The sequence below is a fragment of the Mastomys coucha genome, unplaced genomic scaffold (assembly GCF_008632895.1).
Source record: "Mastomys coucha isolate ucsf_1 unplaced genomic scaffold, UCSF_Mcou_1 pScaffold12, whole genome shotgun sequence".
NCBI classification, from domain to species: Eukaryota; Metazoa; Chordata; class Mammalia; order Rodentia; family Muridae; genus Mastomys; species Mastomys coucha.
Window position 1 is genome coordinate 19,267,637 of NW_022196894.1, and position 22,525 is coordinate 19,290,161.

The 22,525-nt window shown below is 43.5% G+C and overlaps 1 protein-coding gene across 8 annotated transcripts in view; it reads left to right on the forward strand.

The window, feature by feature from the left end:
• Nucleotides 1–22,525, forward strand: part of Vps8 (VPS8 subunit of CORVET complex) — a 220,950-nt gene that overhangs the window by 174,697 nt on the left and 23,728 nt on the right. For 7 of the 8 annotated variants that reach the window (XM_031363491.1, XM_031363497.1, XM_031363493.1 and 4 more), the window contains one exon: nt 8,110–8,163. The exons of the other annotated variant lie outside the window; for it this stretch is intronic. In XM_031363491.1, coding sequence (XP_031219351.1) covers nt 8,110–8,163 — 54 coding nt within the window. The remainder of the gene's footprint in view (nt 1–8,109; nt 8,164–22,525) is intronic. 8 annotated transcript variants of the gene reach the window in all.

Consider the following 22,525-nt stretch of genomic DNA (forward strand, 5'->3'; position numbering starts at 1 on the left):
TGGGTGGGCGGGTGGGTGGATGAATGGATGGATGGAGCTGGGCACAGTGCCACGTACCTATAGACCCAGCTGTTTAGAAAGCTGAGGCAGGAAGATAGCTGGAGTCTGGGACTAACCTGGTGAACACAGTGAGATATGGGAGAAGCAGGGCATAGACCTAAATGTGAAAACTGGGAAGGAAGGAACAGGGATGAGCATGCCTGGTTTCATCCTCAAGGTGAGGAAAACACTGATGGTTTTAAAGCAAAGTGGGTGATATGACCCAGACTTTAGGCTGTAGATAGACAGCCATATCTATTACCTATCTGGTCTTCACCTCTTTTCCAGATCCAGTCATAATGAATGGAGTAACATTCCTACCAGTCAGCAAAGGTTTGTGTCCTAAGACACCTAAGAATAACATTAATGCAGAAAGAATTTTCACCAATTGTGCATAACCAAATTTTTTATGAAAATATAAAGTTAGGACTTTAAAAAGTCTACTGCCCAACAATGTAAAAATACTCACCAGTGTTCAAAGTAATGTACACTGATGTAGCAGTACAACCTTTGCTTTAATTTCCTAAGCTAACAGGTTCTTAGAAATACTAAACTTGTGCCCATTTAAAAAAAAAAAAGCATTGTGTGTTTGCATGTGTTATGTGTATTTGCATATGTGTATGGACTGATTTGTAGGATATGTGTACACCTGTGTGGAGGCCACGGGTTGGGGTCCTGTCTGGTGTCTCCCTCAGCTGCTGCCTTTCACTGAGGCAGCATCATGTGCTGAGTTGCAGTTCACAGTTCATCTACTCTGGCTAGCCAGACCCATCTCTGTCATCTGTAATCTGGCTCAGATTACAGTCAAGCCTCCATGACTACCCAGCTGGGATCTGAATTCCCATCATCACACTTGCTTGGCAAGTTCTTTTTCTATTGAAGATCTTACTAGACCATGTATATATTCATATTTGTAAGTGACATTATTTGAATGTGTTCTCCAAGTTCATGTGTTAAAAGCTAAATTCCCAGGTTCATATGATGGAGGTAGTTAGGGATACATAAAGTCATGAGATTGGAGTTCTATTGTTGGAATTGAGAAGGCTTTCTAAGGAAAGCAAGGGTCCTGGGCTAGCATGCTTTCACTTTCAATATGTTAGGCATAGAGGGAAGACTCTCAGAACCATAAACCAAATAAACTTCTATTGCTTATAGCTCACCCAGCCTGTATCAGCTTGTCACGGCAGCCAGAGTGGATGTCAGGCAACCGACACTGTTGTATCTCATTAATGTGCATGCGTATATGTAAAAGTTCATAGTCCTGATTTAAGTCCTTTTAGCCAACTGTGTTTCAAGTTTCTTTGGGTTTTCTGTGGGAAACTTGGAGATTTCCACTTCTAGATAGAATATCTTTGGGGCTTCTTTGGGGGGGGGAGAAATGATGAGCAAAATATATTAAAGAATCATTCATAAGACATTAGACATCTGACATTTGAACACCGAGAACCCTTAAAAAGTGACAAAGAGCATAAAAGATCACCCATAAACTACTTAAAGAAACTTGCTAAGTCATTAGTTAGAAAAGTGGACCCAAGGCAGAACATCAGATTCAGTCAAGAGAGTCTGAGAAAGCTGAGGTGGTAGGGGTTTGCAGGGCACTCATGGGACAGGAGTAACTCTGAGAGAGGTGAGAAAACTACTTGAAGTTTAAGAGAAAATAAAACAAACATCTGAAAGAATTGGATGGGACAGTGCCCCGGACTGACATACAGTCAGGAGTAAGGTCTGTTCCCAGCAGTGCATATGCAAAGCTCTATCACCAACAGAGCATTAAGATGCCCAGAGAGAACTCTGACTAACTGCTGCTTTGACCCCACCAACAAAGCTTAACAGAAAAGTGGGACTGAGCTACTTACAGCTGCTAGAATGAACGGGGTCTACTAAGAATCTAGAAGATAGATAACACCCAACAAAGGTAGAACTCTGCTCTCTGAAAAGCAAAGAGAGCACAAAATCTGTTGACAGTTTTGACCCAGACATGGTCCAGGTGATAGAATTAATAAGGACATTTAAAGTTATCATAATTTATTCCACATGCTCAAGATTGAATATATTGACTACAGGTAGGAAAGTTAGAAAGTATCAGAGTATCTGGAGATTAAAATGGCAGCATTAAACTGAAGATGGAGTCACCAGCAGAATAGACGTTTACGGAAGAAACGATTAGTGAACAGCATGGCAAGAGAAAGGAGAAAGTCAGGCATATGGCTGATAATATGAGAACATTAGCACAGATTGTATGCTACACAGTCCCAGTGTGAACTCAGCAGCATCCCCTAACCAAATGGTCATTTGAGATTAATAAAGTTACTCATCTCTTGCTGTGTCTCAGGTCGGATTTTGCTATAAGATGAGGTTTGACACCAAACCATGGTGTTTCATTTTGTATTATGTTACTGGGATAGCAATCTTTTGGTTTTAGAGATTGTGGGTTTTGAGGAAAAGGTTTATGGGCCCAATTTGTAGAAAATCTTACAGCCATTTTTGCTATATGCTTGTGCTCTTTGAGGCATGGAGCTACAGAAGTCTAAGAGGTAATGAAGCTTAAGTGCCAAGTATCACATACATGGATGCTTATGACAATGTTTATAATATTTAAAAAAATTGAAAGGAGACAGATGGTGGTGGCACATGCCTTTAGTCCCAGCACACAGGAGGGAGATAGGCAGGTAGGTATATCTCTGCGTTTGAGGCCAGCCTGGTCTACAGAGTGAGTACCAGGACAGCCAGGGCTACACAAAGAAATCCTGTCTTAGAAAAATTGAAAGGAACCAAAATATCCCAGTAGCCCACAGCTGATTAAATTAGTTATAGTACCTCTATACAGTGGATAAACTTTGTAGCTGAAAAATACCACACTGTAGAAAATATTAATGTAGCAAAATATTGTTTAATGAACAGTATGGACATCACAGGAGTGTGAGTGTAGGCGCTCACTGAAGTGGTCACTGCTGTGGGTGACTGTGGCTTCTGCTTCCTGTATCTGCTCTGGGTTCTAGATTGCTGCCAGTGCATATATTCCTACTAATACAGTCAGAAAAAGATAAGGCTTTTTACAGAAAACAGTGATGACCCTCCTCTTTCACTTCAGCCTCGGATTGCCTGAGTCAGGAATTGCTTTGTTAACAGCACTCACGGAGGTTCAGCGTGTTCAGCGTTATTAAGGCCATCACTCAGCTGTCATCCACATCCCCAGATCTGCTCTCTGTATACCTGGATTTATAGCCGCATTGCCTGAGGCATTTCCAGGGGATCCTTTTAAAACAAAAGTAAGACCTTTTTTCTGGGGCTTCTGGGCCTCTGCTGTTGCACATCAGAGGCTCCCAGACTTAGTCTCAGGAGAGCAGCCTTCTCTGGTGAGTCATGCACCACATCCAGTTCCGGACTTGCTTTAAAACGTCTGCGGATCCTTTTATGAGGTCATTTTTTTTTTAAGCTTAAATATCTACTTTCCTTTGAAAATCTATTTCTCCCTTTTGAAAAAGAACATAGCAAAAGTTAAAAATGGATTGCTTTTTACAAGCTACACTGTACATCTGGTGTGGTTTCCGGAGTATTGATGTCATAGTATGTCACACCAAGGACAGTCAAGTCCTGTTCTTGCAGACTTTTTGAACCTGACAGTCTGGACAGCTAGCAATTTTTACCTTTAATCTGAGTCATACTTTCTGAAGTTTCTGAACTTCACATCATGTCACCACTCTAAAGATGGTAGGACCTGGGAGAAATGAGCCGATAAATGAGACAGACTAAAGTCTCCTGCAATAGCCAGCTTTATTCAGAGCGTCAGACAGTTTATACTCTGAGGGTTAAGAAAGGTCACCTGAGTAAGGTTCTCATGGGTTCAAGCTATGTACAGTCACAGGGATATGGCAAAAATGTTTCCCATACAGGCATATAAAGGAGAGTTTAAGCATTTAATTGAATAGCAAGAGCAAGCAATAATGAGAAATGTGAAGTAAACTCACTCCTGTCAGCTATACCTGGGAGGACCACAAGAACAATTCTGTCTTTCATATATATACATATATATATATATATATATATATATGTATATATATATACACACATATATACTTTGAATACTTAATGGTCTAGACTTAAAGAATATTTTATCTTTTAAAGGTTTAAGTGTTTTTTGTATATGTCAGATCCATAAAAGGAGAAATATATGATAAAACTACAAATATGAAATTGTCAGAAAAAATAAAAAGGGAAGAGAAAGAGCAAACAAAACAGAAATCCAACACAGACAGTATTCATTGTGTTTTTTCCATTGTCCTTGCTGAAATAAAAAGAAACCACAGATGTTTGTAGAGGGAAGGATTTCCATCGTAAACCATGAAGAAACTGACAAAACTATAATTTGTCCTCTTTGGTGTTTCTGATGTGAGATGCCCCACTGTATTCCAGTACCCTTTTAATATCAGCAAACACAGAGCACATTGCATGTATCTCAGTGACCGCTCACACACTGTAGAATAGTAACCCTCAGCACAGGCCAGCCAAAGGATTAAAGTCTGAATAAAGCCAGCAGGGCTGTACTTACATTAGAAATCAGGAGTGTACTCATAATCCTTAGCAGGTATGATCCTGTGTTAGGAGCTTTTAGGGTACTCATAAAAGGTAATTGAAGAAAACTCATCTGTCACTGAATTCAAATAGCCTCAGGACAGATATCATAGGTAATGCCAGGCTCAGTACAGAAAGGGCTCTTTCCTGCCATTTAGTGACCTTTTTCCATCTCTTCCTAGAAACTTAACAACATGCTTTAAGAGGCTCATTTTCCTGTGAGTCTTCCTGTTTTTCTGTCTGCCAAGGTGTTAGATAATGTAACATTTAAAAGCCCAGTCCTAGAGACAGGCAACTTGAATCTGCTTGGTCAATACTTCAGAGAGCATACTCTTCCTCAAAGCTATATGTAGTTTTCTTACCTCTAAAATGTGTAGCAGAAGCCACACTAGAAGAGGTAGTATAGGTTAAGTAACATCATGCCCATAAATGAGCCTATGGTACTTGGCACAGAAAATTTCACAATGTTATATATTATTTCTCTTCTTTTAGTCATCTACATAGTAGTAAGAGATTGTCTTAGTCACTGTTTCTGTTGCTGTGGTAAAACACCATGACCAGAAGTGACTTGGGGAAGACAGGGTTAATTTCCTTTCAGAGCTCCCAGGTCACACTCCAGCACTGAGTGAAGTCAGGGCAGAAATGCAGCCATGGAGGAATGCTGCTCCGTGGCCTGCTCCTCATGACATGCTCAACCTGCTTTCTTATACAACCTAGGGCCACCAGACCAGGGGTGGCGCCACCCACAATAATCTGGGCCTTCTCACATCAATTATTAATCAAGGAATGCCTGACAGACTTGCCTACAGGCTAGTCTTATGGAGACATTTTCTCATATGAGATTCCCACTTCCCAGATATGTCTCACTTGTGTCAAGTTGACAAAAAAAAAGTACAAATATGTAAGCATTAAGACATAATTGTAGATACATCCCACATGTCTGGGTAAAGTAAAACTGCTCTCTTAAAAAACAAAAACAAAAACAAAACAAAAAAACAAACTTTTTATTGGTTCTTTGTGAATTTCTCATCATATACCCCAGTCCCACTCATCTGCCCTTCCCCTTGTATCTTCCTTCCACCCTTGCAGCCTCCCCTGTAACAAAGAAAAACAGATCTTGTTGTGGAAGCTGTAGTGTGTCACAGTGTATCCCACAGTATACCTTTTGTCCACACTTCTCTGCTTGCAGATGTTCATTGCAATGACTCATTAGTCTGGCACAAGGCCTCTGCTACTTTATCAATACTGGAACCTCACTGGGACACTTCTCAGATGTCCTGTTGTTGCCCTGTGTCATAGAGATCTGTAGTTTTGCATTTGTAGGACTGGCCCCTTCATGCACACCAGCAGTTCATCAATGGAATGAGTGTTAGGGTGTGTCCATTCAAAGCCCTGGATCTGGCCCTAAAAGGTATCTGAGCTGGCTTCCCCAGCTCTCATGCCCTTGGGCCAGCTCCCTGGCAACCTCCCTGCAACCAGGGCTAGCTGTACTGTGCTGCCCAGGTGAGATACAGGGCCCAGTTTCCCAAGTATTGCAGCCATTAAGGGACATGGCCAAGAACTGCTCACTTTTATTTTATTTTATTTTTTAAGATTTATTTATTTTATGCATTTGAGTACACACTGTAGCTGTACAGGTAGTTGTGAGCCTTCATCTTGTTCTTGGGAATTGACTTTAGGACCTATGCTCCCTTCGGTAGACCCCGCTTGCTCAGTCCCTGCTAGCTCCGGCCCAAAGATTTATTTATTATTTTAAATAAGCACACTGTCTTCAGGCGTACCAGAAGAGGGCGTCAGATCTCATTATAGGTGGTTGTTGGGATTTGAACTCAGGACCTTTGGAAGAACAGTCGGTGCTCTTACTTGCTGAGCCATCTCACCAGCCCAACTGCTCAGTTTTAAATCTACTGCTTATATTTCTTTAAAATTCCTAAGCACTCCACAGATAGGGAACTTACCTTCAGTCTAGTTCCTTGCTATCTCTTCAGCATGGTCACTGTACTTAAGGAAGGCTCTGGAAACTAGCATGCAGCTTTCAAAATCTTCAGGGAGGCTGATGCTCACTGGGAAACTTTTGAGTTGCTTAGATACAGTACTCTTATTCTGTGTGCTGTGAAAAATTAGGCTATAACTTCCATACCTCAACATGAGACTCTGAGCCATAGTTTCCCGCCTACACGTCTCAGAAGTTACAGTGTAGAGCTTGCATGTGTTCCTGTTGTATTGCTTTAGGAGCCTAACTTCAAGTGTTCATCGCAGAGCAAGCCAATAGATAGCCACTCTCTCCTGGGAGATGTTACAGTCACATTCTGATAACTTATGCCTTTAATTCAGTTCCTTGTCGTGTCTTATTTCATATTTCAGTTTTGTTTCTTGTTTTCTTTATGCCATTTGACCATTTCTAGTTCATTTTGGTTGCAGTTTGAATTAGTTTCCTGATTCAACCTAATTAACTTATAAACAGCCTTCCTTTACTCAGTGTCAGCCGTGTTTCCTGCTTGGTTCCCAGCCAGCGCTTTGGCAGCTTCTTACCAGCAAGGTCTGTGCTGGTTCTTGTTCGTACTCAATGTGATATTTTTACTCTCTGAGAAATTCATATACGCGCATGATGTATTTTCATCATACTCATCCCCACCCCTAATTCTTACCACCCCTCCTCTTCACTCCCTCCCACCTTTATCTCCTCTTTAAAAATAACCTACCAAGTCCAATTTATGCCACCCATAGACTCCTGGTTGTGGAACCAGCCACTGGAATGTGGTCAACTTACCACATCCTTACAAAAAAAACCTGGCGCTTCCTCCTCCTGAAGCTATCAGCTATTGGTAGCTTCTCGTTAGGCAGGGAGGGGGCTCTGCCCAGTCCATGTAGGGATGTGGACTGGCTTGGTCTTGTGCAAGGAGCCGTGAGATCATGAGTACAGTAGTCCTTTGGGTCCAGGAGACAGTTTCGCTCTGAGTCTCCCTGGCCTCTGACTTCTGTCATTTTTCTGTCTGCTCTGAAATGGTCCTTCAGCCTTGGGTGGGTAGTGCTATAGCTGTTTCACTGGCAGTGATGAGTTTCTATGCCAACTGTCATCCACCACACAAAGAAACTTCTGTGATGTGGCCTGTGGGCTATACTAATGTGTGGGTAAGGAGATAGCAATGTAGAGGGAAGTTTGATGGTATGTCCACCTAGGAAATCATAGTAGGGGTTCTCCACCGGAGCCTGTGCGCTCTGAGGCCATGGCTTCTTAGTCAGAATTATAGAACCAGACCTGTGTTTCCTGCTGCAGAACAGGCCTTGAATCCAGCTAGAAACTGATTGCTTACCCCCCAGTGTTCATGTCCACATGGGCAATTCTTGCCATATCATTTTGTTTTGGCTTTGGTTTTGTTTTGTTGCTATTGTTTTAAGCTTGGCTATACTCATTTAGTTGGATTTTTTTGGAATGTGGGTCAAATAAAGTTTATATCTAAAAGGTTGTTAGATCTTTTTTGTTTCCCCTTTTTCCAGGTAAAAATGTCTCCCTCGTATCATCAGTCCAAGGGGGATCCTCCTGCCAGGAAGGTGAGTTACAATCAAGTGGTCCACAGACCTACCTCCTCCCGCACAGCCTCCTCTGGTCAGTCTCCTCTCCACAGTGTTTACTAATGTTGATATTCTCAGGCCTCTTCTCATTGGATGCTTTGGTATGTTGCTAGGATTCCTTGCCTCTTTCTAGAGCACATGTGGGATTTCAGGCCCAGCAGTCTCCTGGCAACTAAGTCTCTAAGCATTGTGGAGTCAGCATCCACAGTCTACCAAAGGCAGCAGCAGATGAGACAGTCTTCTGAGGGAAAGCTGTCTGGTTTTCTTAGTGGCATGTTTCTCTTCAGATAGCCGTGCCCAAAATAAACTGGATAGAGATACAGCTTTTCAGCACATGCCACATAAAGGATTGTCAGGAGATGCAGGACTAGGTCTGTATTCTGTGCCACCATTCCTGCCTGTAGACTCTGAGGCACTGATGTGCTGTGAGTCTTAGATTCGGGCCATGCTCAGGGGACATGAAGAGACCCACAGCAACCCCTTCCCTGTCTTGCTGCAGCTGTTGGCTGAGAGTCGTGGGTAGCCTGGCCTACTGCAGCCTTCTTTGCCACTGTTCACTCTCTGATAGTCGAGGTGTTTTATTTTGGTTTGCACACCACCCCCCCAAACACAGACACACACACACACTTTAAAAAATTTTAGCTAGCACTGAAGTCAGCAAACTATTCATGAAATAAAAATGACATCTTGCTGCTCTGTTTACTAACTGCCAGTTTTAGCTTCAAAGCTGTGTGACACACTCCAGTCCTTTTTCTCTGCCTGCAAACTCTGACATTTTCAAATGGAAAAGGGATAGAAACAAGATACAACATCTGAAAAGTCCTGAAACATGTTACGCAGAAGTAGCTCCGTGCTCTATCAAAGCACCATGGCAGGCAAGACCAAGGGGTAGAGTATGAGTTCTCAGAGTCACCCCAGTACCACGAGCAGTTAGTCGGCGTCACGTCACTACAGTGAGATGTTACCTACCGAGAAAGGAGAGTCATCTGACAGTTTGGCATCCTGGCAGCTTCATGGGTGTGAGCTGTAAGAGAAAGTGACTCATTGAAACAGGGACACATTTGAAACAGGTGCTCGTAGCATGAGCAGAAAGCAGAGAGAGGATGAAACCAGGGCTCTCACGAAGCTCCCGTTAGACCTCTTCTCAAACTTCCATAGCAACTCCTAACACAGCTATCATGACCTACATGAATCTTTGAGAACAGTCATCAACCAGTCATAGTAGGGCCTGAGTCTTATTAGCCTCATTTAATAAACATGAAGGAATTAAAATACAGAAGAAGATTGGTTTGTAGAAGCTCTTGAATGGTAGCCATGCAACATACTTCCAACAGGAAGATTTAAAACATAGGATTAATGTAAGACCAGGCTTAAACTCAAAGACACTGAAAGGGCGGCCTTCCCATGTAAGATAGTAATGATCTTAGAATTGCCCTAAACACTAAATGAACTACTGTTTAGGTTTGAAAAGTAAGGTATTTGACACATAGTAAGTACTTAGGCTATGGTGAGCACTGCTATTTAACATGGGCCTTTTCAGTTGAGCAGGTTGCTTACATATTATTAGTCAGTCATCAAGTATTTCTTTATGCTAGATGCAGAGCTAAGACTTAGACTAGAGATGAGAATGCAGTCTTTCTTCTCAAGAATCTCAGCACTAGGGCTGGAGAGATAGCTTAGAGGTTAAGAGCACTGACTGCTCTTCCAGAGGTCCTAAGTTCAATTCCCAGCAACCACATGGTGGCTCACAACCATCTGTAATGGGATCCAATGCCCTCTTTTAGTATGTCTGAAGACAGTTATAGTGTACTCATATACATTAAATAAATAAATAAATCTTTAGAAAAGACCTCAGCACTAGCCAGGTGATCTCACTATTGCTGTACAGCTTGCTGATGCTGGGTAAGATGTATAGAATGCTCTGCTAGCGCTGAGAGGGGAACTTGTTTTCAAATGGCCTATCAGTCTGGTGCACCCTTATGTTCTTTGTGATTATAAGTACTATGAGACACTTTGAGGAATGTTTAATGGCTCCTCTACAGCCTTGCTTCATGTTGTTAGCTGCCACATAGCTAAGAATTTATTAAATAGACGCTGACTTAGAAGTCAATTAATGCAACCTATTCTCAGACTTTGCAATACCTCAGCTCTGAAATTCAGACGTCTGACTACCATCATAAAAGGGGTACCACCTCAGAAGCAGGGGTGTGCTGCTCTCCTAATCCACTTCATCTAAAGAAACTTGTGGCCAAGGTTTCAGTAGCATCTTTAATCCCAGTACTCAAGAGGCAGAGGCAGGTGGGTCTTTATGAGTTCAAGTCTAACCTGGTCTATATTATGAGTTTCAGACGTCAGGGATGCATAGTGAGACCTTGTCTCAAAATAAGAAAAAAGAAACTTCCCCAGCCATGACTAGATGCACATGGCCCTTGGCATCATTCTTTTTTTTCCTTTTATTGATTTATTTTGATAAAAGTGGTGAAGTGTACACTTATTCCTTCCCCATGCAAGAGTGGGTACAACTTCTCAAGTCTTCTTCCTTAGCTTACATCTTAGATAGATTTTATTTTATCAGTGAGAGTCTATTTCCAGTATTTACCATTCTGATTAACAAGCCACTAATTTTTAGCAATTAAGACTCTTTTGGAAGCTGCCATTGGGAATTCATGCTAACTGGCCACTCCTGAAATGTGAACTCTTACTTAGAGCCAGTCACCATCCCTGAGCTGAAGCCTAGATGTACCAGCACATCTTTTTGTCACATTACATGTGTAATGTAGGTGCCTGTCCCAGCATAGGCAGGAAAGGCTTCCCAGAGGAAGGAGTGCTTGATCTGGCCTCAAATAATAAGGGGGGGTGTGTCCCAGGAAGACCTGAGTAAGCAGGGCTCAGTGCAGGGAATGGGAGCAGGTTGTACATGTCTTAAATACAAAAGCACAAGAAAGTCTAGGGGGGCTCCATGGGGATCCAGATCACAGGGAGCCCAGTCTGTGGCAGCCGCTTCTTAGTGGAGGATAGGAATTTCCACCCATGGTCAGCTGAAAGGCAGTGAGGCCAGTTAACAGAACAGCGGGGTTGTCTAGGTAGAGAAATGCCCTAACCTGAGGCTGTACAGTGAAATCTTAAAAGGCGAGGTACACTCAGACCTTAGCATCTTTCCCTCCCCATCTCCTAACAACTCTCTAGTGTCCCCCAAGGCTCAGTTTTTGTCTTTTGAGCTCATAGCACCCGAACTTGCCTGTTAAGTATATCACTCATTAGACTGTACGCCTCCTGAGGGTACATTTTATTTACGATTTATGTTTGTTCTACATGGCTAAGAACCAAGTAGGCACTTGATTGTTGTCAAAATTGTTGTCAAATAAATGAGAGGTCTGTGAAAGAGATCCATCAGGGTGTGATTGAGCTGTACATAAAAATGAGCGGGGAAGGAAGTCTGTGACCCTGACAACCAGAGAAAGAACAACAAAACATCCTTGCTGGCCTAGGCTTCTGTCTCCAGAATAATCTGCAGTATACTAAGGGAAGGCTATATGAGGAGCAGTATGAAACTTTGTGTGTCTGTGTGTGTGTGCGCGCGTGTGTATAGACATGTATGTATGTGTGGGGGGGGCATGTGTGTGTATGCATGTGTGTGTGCGTGCATATGTGTGTGTGTGCGTGTATAGACATGTATGTGTGCAGGCATGTGTGGGCGTGTGTGGAGGCATGTATGTGTGCATGTGTGTATGCATGTGTGTGTTCATTTGCATGCATCCTTGTTTGTCTTTGACTATAGTCCCTCTCCCAAAGAACCTCTGTTAGATGAAAATGGCCATCATGTCTGGCAAACAGTGGCTGCCAAAGTGACATGTGTAAGAAACAGGAAGGAAGCAGCTGCGTCTACCTGCTGCAAAGTCTCTTAAGTTCCGTAATTAAAGGACAGATCCATTGACTCCCCGGTTAGACCTGCCAAGAGTCAGTTCCCTTGACTCCCCTGTTAGACCTGCCAAGAGGCGGTTCCCTCACAAGGAGGAAGGAGCGATGCTCTCTGTAGGGCTCTGCTGGCTTCCTGGGCTACACATCTTATACAGTCGTCACTTTTCAGGAGGTCAGTGTACAGCACATGACACCACCTGTGTCTTCCCGTGAGTAATTCGCATTTTGGGTTCTAAAGTGTCATCAAACAAGCATTTATGTGTGTATATATATATATATATATATATATATATATATATATATACACACACACACACACACACATATGTATACATATAGCATACACTTTCTGTATAACTAGTTGTGTGTGTAAAATTTCTGCTTAATTGCCTCCCACTAATACCTTCAGTGACAGAGCTGGGAGATACACATGCATCTCTGGGATCTCCTCGCTATTTACTTATGGATCAGAACCTGGCAAATCTGGAAGCTCACACAGTAGTCAGTTTACAGGGAACTTCTAGAAGAGGTTCAAACTGGAGATTTTCATAGCAGTCAAGGTGGAACAAAGGACCTTAGAGAATTAAGATTTCAGAGATCATAGCACTGTGGAACATCTTTCATTGCCTGCAAATTTCATCAACACACCCACTAGGGTTTTTTGACAGTTGGATGCACAGGCCCCCCCAAAGGGCATGTCCTTACAAAGCTGGCTGTCTTACCTGAGCCTTTCCTGGAGTGGGCCAGTATTTCCTGATTGTGTATCTGCAGAAGATGAGGCTCAGGTTCGCTGCTTTGACTGTACTCCTTCAGGTAATGATGCCCCTGAACCATCCACAGCAGATGGCAGCTAATGCTTTCTCAGAATAACCTCTGCCTCGAAGCCTGGCTAGGGGTGAGGAGAGCCACAGCCCAAGAGTTGTAACTCCATTCAGCGAATTCTCATCAAGCCTTGGTTAGGTACCCATTGTGGCAGGGCCAGACCTGGTGAACTGGGTAGGTCTTGCTCTCCATGATAACTGGGCTGTGGATTCTGCTCAGCCCAGAACCAGACCTCTAAGACCTTGCTTCCCACTTTCTCTAACAGCGAAGGATATTGGAAGAATTTGTAGCTCATGTTTCCTCTCCTGGTGTTCTGGTGATAAGAAGTGTTAACTCAGTTTGTCTTCCCACTCAAGTCAGGAATGTAGATGATGAAACCTGTTCATGGTTTTTTTGGGTTTTTTTTTTTTATTTCATATTTTTTTATTTCTTTATAAGAAAAAAAAATCCAGAACAAGCTACCGCTTCTGTAGCATCGGGAAACTGGCTAGCCCCAAGAATTGGTGGTTGGTGGTTCCACAGCAGTTAAGGAAACAAAGAGCAGATGAGGTGTTTGACAGGCTCAGGTGAAGACTGCAACCAGTTGCTATGCCGACATGGAAACCTGGAAACCGTTGTCTAGTTGGCATCAGACATCTGGAGGACACTGAATTAGAAGGAAGGACAGGCATTCTCAGTAGTTCCAAAGATGGAGCTGGTACCAGTGTAACTGTTGGGCCAGCTTGGAAGGAATATCTTACAGTAGTTACTACAGTTGCTGAGCCACTGGTGGGACATTATCATTAACTGAGGTTTGTGGTTCACTTTAGGCTTGATGCTTTGAGTTATGAATTCTGTGTGTAACGAGCTGTGTCTACTGAGGGTCATACAGGGTAGTTCCATGGAGCCTCAAATTCTTATGCATCACCTGTTTATAACGCTTCCTCCCACACACACCTGGCAGTTACTGGCCTCTCTGCTGCCGCCCTGATTTGCCTCTCTGGGATGCTGTGTAGTTAGTAAGTTTGCATCTCTCACCCAGTGGTCAGCATCGAAGGCGTCTCAGTGTCATTTCATGGCTTAATCTCTCATCATTAAATAACACTTTTGTAGGTACTGTGGTAGCTTTATCCACTCACCTTCAAATGGCTTCTTAGCTGCTTATAGGTTTTTGTAGTCATACAGAAAGCCACGTAGACGACGTCTCTGCAGCTTCCTCTGTGAACATGTTTCCAGGTCATACAGCGGATTACTGAGTTATATATTTTGTTTTTGTTTTTTTTTAAGATTTATTTATTATTATAAATGAGTACACAGAAGAGGGTGTCAGATTTCATTATGGGTGGTTGTGAGACACCATGTGGGTTACTGGGATTTGAACTCATGACCTTTGGAAGAGCAGTCAGTGCTCTTACCTGCTGAGCCATCTCACCAGTCCCCACTAAGTTATATGTTAATGCTCTCAGTTTTCTACAAGATAATTGGCAATTGATTGCAAATGTCTAGAGAAATGGTTGGCTCCTAGTTCTGGCATCTCTTGGCCTCAGATCCTATAGCATTTTTGCTTGTTGTGTCTGGCTGCAACATTAATGCAGCATTAATGTGACCGCTCTTTATTTTTATAGATTTTATATTTTATTTAAAACTTGCAAATGAAAACATCACACCAAAGCAGACACAAAGTCTATGCAACTCAGTGGAATTCTGCATCATTGGCCTGGCCGTTCTGAGCAGTGGCTGTTCAGCTTAATGTTACATCTATACTTTCAGTATCGAGTATATTTTATGTACTTATCCATCATCAAAATCAAAAAGTCCATGACAGAATTAAAACTAGAAAAATAGTTAACTTTCTATCCTCTTTCCTAATTCCTGTCCGTTGTGACTGGTGATCAGTTTTAGAGAATGTCCCATGTGCCACTGAGAAGAGTGCACACTGTACTTGCTAGGTGAGGCACAGCTGCTGGCCTCTCCTCTTCTCCCTGCACCCTGAGTCCAGCCTCTTCCAGGCTCTTCTTGCAGTCCTGCTTCACCTGACCCTGACTCCTGTGCCTTGTCTGCTGATACAGCCTGCTGGCTCACTCTCTGGCTCACGCAGTTCACCCTCCAGCCTGGCTCTCTTGCTTCTGGGCTTAAAGTTATTGGTGCCTCTTGACCGATGGGCCCAACTCAGTGGAAGCAGGGGGAGGGAGCAGATGACCAGATGGCTTTTTATGGAGATAATGACACCTGTCTCTATTTATGCTTTCTGTAGCTTTCTGATGATGGCTTTTTTATCCTGATTCCCTTCCATTGGAACCTCTGCTCTCCAGACACCGCTTACCCACTGCCAGCTCAGCTGTTCCCTGTATATACCCTTCAATTACACCTTTATTTTTCTTCTTTTCTTCTTTTTTTTGGTTTTTCAAGACAGGGTTTCTCTGTGTAGTCCTGGCTGTCCTGGAATTCACTCTGTAGACCAGGCTGGCCTCGAACTCAGAAATCCACTTGCCTCTGCCTCCCAAGTGCTGGGATTAAAGGCGTGTGCCACCACTGCCTGGCTAATTACACCTTTATTGATTTCTCAGTGTGTTTAGGGCTTTTTGTTTTCTCTTAGTTTTAAAGTTTTTTAAGGGAGCATGCTTTGTGGTGTTCTTGGGTTTACTGTGTGTATCTTTGCTTTTCTGTTTCAGTTTCTGATTTGAACCAGCTAATTCCAGTTGTATAGGTCTGATTTGTCAGTCTGATAGTACTATTTGCATTGCATGCATATTATCATACAGTTACTCTTTAGAATTGGTTATGAGAAAATGTGAAAATAGGCATTTATATAGCACTTTACAATTATACACTTACCTTTTCTGGTTCTCCTTGTTTATCTGTGTGCATTTGAAATTGCTAAAATCATTTTCATTCTGAAGAGCCCCCTTAGTCACTCTTGTCAGAGAGGTAGGCAGGTGTGGGCCTTAGTGCCTCAATACCGTATAGACCATTTAGAGATCAGAGAACGACTAACCTCCAGGAGTTGGTTCTCTCCTTCCATCATGGGTTCCAGGATCGACTCCAGTGATCATGCCTGGGAGACAACCCTGCCATCTCTTCAGTCCTCTGAGGTTTTGGTTTATCTAGGGAAGCCCTTGTTTCGCATCCACTTTAAGAAGACAGCTTTGCTGGATGTAGGATGTTTTTCAGCTGCCAGGTTTTTCTTGAAGGTTTTGAATGTTGCCTCGGTGACTCCAGGCCACCATTGTTGCTGCTGCTAATCTTAGGGCTCTTCCCATTTACCCTCTAGATGTGACTCATGATTTCTACCCTTCTTTTACCTTTCTCATTTGTGACTCTGTTTTATCACTCATTCATATCCTACTCAGAGTCCGTTGAGCTGACTGAATGTGAACATGACTACTTTTCAGTGAACTTGGAAATTCTGAGGCATAATTGTTCAAATGTTTTTGTTTTCTCTCCCTTCTTCTGCTATAGGTTCTCATTAGCTGTGCTGTGCCACTGGGACCATACATCTCTCTAGAACTGCTTCCTAGCCTTCTTTCTGTGTTTTTCATCTTGTGTTGTCTTTTAAAATAAGATTTATTTTGTTTTTGTAAACATGGGGAACAGAGGGTGGATATGATATGTGCCTGTGCACATGATATCCATAGAGGCCAGAAGAAGGCATCTGATCCTAATGCGGGTCCTTTGGAAGAGCAGCAGGTGCTTTAACTACATGGAGGGAGCGTATGTCCAGCTCCAGCTCTTAAACTCACAGTTTTCTGCTCATCTGTATTTGTAAGATTCTGGGGAGCCTTAACTTACCAGAGAACCCCTGAGTGAACAATGCAGTGGGGAATCAATGCAAAAGCAAGAGGATTTTATTGTTCCAACATGCTGGGGTCGCCCTACACACAAAGGAGAGAGAATGACCCTGCACAGCCCATTCAGCAAGTTTTTATACAGTTTTCAGAGCTGCAGCCATTAGGTACAATGTGATTGGCAGACAGTGTGACTTTTAAACTGATTGGTCTTTAGGGAATGAAGTGGCAAGGACTTCCCTTGTCTGTAGATGTCCAAAGGTCAGTCCACTCTGCAGAATGTGTCTACATACTCTGGGCCTTCCCCATCTCAGGTGGCCAATGGTCAGTCCTCCCCTCCCCTAAGGTCTAAGGACTGTAATTAAGTCTCTCCCTTCCAGAGGGGAGGGGTGCCTAAGTGCTACATGACCTTTCTCTTCCAGGAGGGGAGAGGTCTGGTGGAATTTTCCAAAGTTCCTGAACTGACCTCTTCATGTTCACTAATTCTTTTGACTGTTCAGGTTTTCTTTAGATACATTCTAATGATTTCTCTATTTCTATTCCAGTGTTAACTCCCAAATTTTCATCTAGCTTCCTGAGTATTTGTTTCTTTGTTGGCCTTCTCCTCTGGCTGTGGCATCACACCCTCCTGTGTTTTCTTATCTCCTGCTCCCCTCACTTTGTGAGCACATGTTTCAAAACTGCTTTGCAATCCATGAGAAGTCTGGGGTGTGGCTCCTTTGTATATGGCTCACAGCCATTTCTTTGGTTAATGCTTTCCAATGTGTGTACACCTTGTGGTTTTTAATGGAATCTGAACATTTGAGAACAGTGTACTTGCCCATCTGCCCCCAGGACTCATTATTATTTCATTATGTTTTGATGATGGGTTGGAATAATTTAGTAAAGCTAATTTTCCTCCACTGTTAATGGAGTGACTTGTTAGCCCAGAAACACAGTCAGACACACTTGTGTCTTTCTACGGTGTCAGAATGTATCAGATAGCATTAAGTTCACAAGCTACATTTCATTTGCTAAGTAGTTGATTTCTCTTTTTAGCTAGCTGTTGGTAAACCCAGATTTTTAGTTTTCCATCTTCATTATTAATATTAACTGTCAGGTCGTATATGCACCATCACATAATCATGCATATGTGTGCCTTACAGAATGGCTACAACAGAATTAAAGAAGCCAAGAGGCTTTGATGGGAGTAGAGGCAGAGAGCCATATAGATCCGAAGAGTCCCACTGGGGTTCTATGTTAACTCAGCTGGAGAGCTGCAGCTGAAGGATTGCAGAGCAGGCAGTGGAAGAAGAGCTAAGCTGAGGCCCCAGGGGTAGTTGGGAGTTCTCTGCCTTGTTGGTCTAATTCCTTACCTTACACACTGGGTGGTCAAATGCCAGGCAAAGGGTACACCACTATTGCAGTGTTAGATGTGGGGTCTGTAAGCAAGTGTAACCATCAAACTAGGCTGCTCAGTGGATAGAAAGGAAGGTTTATTTGGGGAAAATCAAACTGTCATCTCGAGCAGAGGGGAGCAGGCAGAGAGGATATCAAAAGGCAGGGAGAGCTTTGCCAGTTTTAAAGAAACAGGTGATGGGAGGGAGCCTGTGAGCTGGAACAGCCTGTGAGTTAGAGTAGGGGGCGGAGAGGTTGCTAGCCAGAAGAGCCAGGGCACGCACTAGCCTGGGGTCTTTGGTCTGTTATAGGTTTGTTTTAAGTAATGAGTAACTGGATGCCCCATACACACATGTAGGGGTGGATAAGGGAAGGAAGTTTTCCAGGGAAACAAAAACCTATTTTGCAAGGTTTCTGAGGAATGCTGAGTGCAAACTTTAGTTTATCCCATAGCAGTCCAGTTTACCTGGTGAGGGTCTAGCCTGGGCTGAGCCTGGGCTGAGCCCAAACTGTCCTTTTGGGCATTACTAGGGCACTGCCATCTAGGTATCTAACAGTCCAGGTGAGGATGTCATACCCTTTGTTGGCCTAGTGTGCTTGATACATTATTGGCTCCAGCTTTCTGTTATGTTCTTTATAAGTCCATGGGCCCAGATGGCCCTGCACACTTACAGGTTTATAGGGGGTGCTTTTTTACTTTTGGAAATGGGCTCCTAGCAGGCTGTGCCTCCAGGGCAGGCTTGGAGAGGTGGTGCAGTACATGTGTAAGGATGAGGTAAGTCAAATACTGCCTCATCCAGAGCAGGCTGGGAGCTCCAAGAGGCAGACATTGCCACTCTTGGGCCCGGATGTTGTCCACTCTGCTGGGCTGAGATGTTAGGAGGAAGAGTCTTGGTTCACACACCAGACCCTTGCTATGGACATGAATTCATAGATTTCCTTTTTCTTCACATAATTGGTTTTCATTTGCCATTCTTCACTAGGTCTGTTTCTAGAACCTTTACATGATTTCTTGGTTTGGTTAGGTTTGGTTTTAATGCTTCTCCCAATTACAATTGGGAACAGAATGTGTGGAGTTCTTGGAAGTGCCATGCGTGGAATAAGCCTCCCATCTCTCCTATTCCTTCTTGGGAAGCCCTAAGAGCTGTCTTCCTAATAGTGGGCATGTCCTGAACATACAAACATGCAAACATTGTGTCTTTACATGGTGTCAGCATTTACTGAATATCAAATGCAAGGTTTAATTGTTCAATGATGGCTTTATTATTAAATCCATCTACCTTGGTAGCCTGGCCAGTCTTAATTACAATTTAATTATTAATTAACTCTCAAATCACACAGCACACAGTGTCTGTAAAGGTGTATTATGTACATGTATATGTATTTGTGTGCATGTGTTACAGAATGAATATGAATTAAAGATGCTTCCACAGAGTGAGGAGGCTGTGGCAGTGTGCTGAGGAAGTCTAGATAGATACAAACTAGCCCAGTGCTGAGCGGGAGCTGCTGGAGCCAGGTTTGAGAGCAGAGCCCAGAGTGTGACTGCAAAGGAAAAGGCCACATCAGGTCAGGGTCCAGATGGGCACGTAGGTGGGCAGGCACTGGGGAGTATGCTGCATTAACAATGGGGAGCAGTCGAATCTGGGAACCCGCAGTCCTTGATGCACGTACCTGGGATTGGACCATCCATTGGTATTGGGGCCATGTTATTATACTTTTTCCTCAGTCTGCTGACTCCAATAAATTCTTGGGCCTGGTCTTCCCAAGAGAGGTTTAATATGCCCATGTGCCCCTACAATTTCATTTCTCTCTTGTTGCATGTAGTTTTAAAGACATGCCACCACCTTTGCCTGGGAGCTGCTGCACTACCAGCCTACTCCCGGCTCCCTTTGTTCCACATGCTTAGCTGGGTCAGCGCCAGCAGGACTGACCCGGCTTCTCTTTCCTTCCTGCCTTTACTCCAGGAGTCGACTACTCTGCCAGCCCACTCCCAAGACATTGCTCTGGGAGGGGTGGAGTTACCAGCCTCACCCAAGCCTCTCGAATCCACAGATGAAGGACACACACTCAATTTGTCACTTTACAGATTGCCTTTCATGGCACAATCGCTGGGCGCAGATACCTTCTCCTGGAAATGTGTGCCTTTACCAAACCACCCCAAACTCAGTGGCATGTTCCAGTCAGCCCCTGCCAAACATGTCTGGCAACCCGCTTGCAGCAGAGCTACAGGCCCTGGCTGCCCCAAGATCTTACATAATTGCTGTGTCCTTCTCTTTCCAAAACCTGGCCTAAAAGCCCCTCTGCCTTTGCCCATCTCCCAACCCCCAAACCCCAAGTGCCTTTTCCTCTTGGGATCCAGAAGTCCCACCTGTACCTTACATCCAGCAGTTGGCCCCTGGCCTTTTTTATTGACAAGCCAAGAACCAATTAGGGAATTAGACCTTAGTATTCGGACCACCCTTATACTCCCTAGTAAATTTATAGGATGACCCTTTTTCTAATCATGGAAATAAGTCATCTGTCAGTCTCTTCTGGATAGGAGGTGACTGATGGATGGTAGAATTTCTGGGCTTACCCAAGGCCTGATGCCATCCTTCTCCCTCAAAATGGGAGTCCAAAACTGTAAATGGAGTCTCCTAGGACAGTCAGTGTTTTGCTCAGTAACTTAGAGTGGGGCTTGGCCTGCTCTCAGCAGGGTAACACAGGTGAGAGCATTTCCTTATTCTAGGCTCTCTTTCCACGAGTGGAACCCAAAGCATGTTGTCCTTTCTGGCAGCAATTTTGCATGTGTGCCTACAGCAAACATGGCAAGGCCAAGCTGCTGATGCATTTACACACACCACTGATGGACACACTACCACCTTGCACAGCCGGGTGCAGGCCTGGGACTGCTTCATTTATGACCTGTGCAATTATTATTTCCCATCTACCCAGAGGCTGTTCTGCCTTCATCCAAATCACTGAAATGTTTGTCTGGAACAGCATGTTGTATTAATTATTTAATCTCAATTGGGGAGGTTCTACCCCACCTTTGATAATTCAGTTCCCAGATAAAAGACACAAAACCTTTATATTTATAATAAACCTTTAAAGCACTAGAGCTGGGCAGGTATCTACCCTCTAAGGCATTAGCATTTCCTTCCCTATCAATAATAACTTGCCATGTTCCATCTGGGCAGCTCTTAACTCTAAGTATTCAGCCCTCATGGCCAAGTGTTCATGACTCACCTACCCCATGATGTCTTCTCCTATTTCCACCTTTTCTTTCCTCAGACCCCCAAGCTCAGGAATCGAAACCCCACCTACCTCTTTTCTGTCAGCATCTTTATTCAACCAATAGTTTTAAATTAAGGAGAATAGTCACATAGCATCACTTTATGTACATAAGGACTCTCTCCTCCCTGAGGGTGACCTTGGCCAGTATTTAGCATTACAGTCCATAGCGGCAGACGAAACCTCAGCAGCAGAGACCCATACTGTTCTGCTTCTGCAGTTCATTGTTGTTCCACTGAAGCTCAGGTGTCTCTTGGGTGGGGCTGTTGTAGAACATCTTGATGCTAGAGGACCATCTTTGTTCCCTCTCTTCCATGGAAGAGTGCTTATCAAAAGTATACCATCCTGTCTGTCATCTGGGAATGCATCAGACACTACAGTTGTAGCTGTCGGTTCAGCTACAGTTGATCAGCTACAGTTGAACCTTTTCCCTGCAACAGTGTTCCCTGTTGAGATTTCCTCAATAGTTAACAGTTACACTTTTCATTTAGAAAATATGACAAAGGGACAACTGGAGCATTTACTCTGCATTAAAGCCACTTACAGAGTCGCTGAAACTGTGCTGTGCTGAGTCACAACTCTTATAAAGATCATAGGGGCCCCCAGCCCCTCTGCATTCTGCTTCATGTGCATAGTGACATTTGCTTGTGTAAATATTCCAGGGACTTAGGAGAGGCCCTGCCTATGGCATCAGGCCCTTCACTTTTCTTTTGTTCTCCCTGCATCTGTCTCTGAGCTCAGAGAGACTTCTTCGGTGGCACTGGCCATCTCCTCCACACTTGGCCATGCTCTTGGTCCCCTCAGAGTCTCTCTCTTTCTCTCTTTCTCTGAAGGTGTCTTCACTCACTCTGCTGCCTCCTGGTCTTACAGTTCCTTAGTAGCTCGCTCCCAAGTAGTCTGTTTTTATGATTTTCATTCTTTTATTGGCATTTTTATGATATAATTTATTAATTCCATCCTTTTAAATCTTCAAACATATTTATAAAATAAATACTTTAAATTCTTTGGTCTGGTGAGATGGCTCAGTGGGTTAAAGATATATCAGGCTTGGGGCAAATGCTCCAACTCACTGAGACATCTCCCTTCTACAAAGTCACAGGTCTCCTTTTCTTCATACATTCTTATTTAATTGACCCTCATGCCACTCTCTTGCCCCCACGGAGTTTCCCCCCCCCCACTCCCCCCTC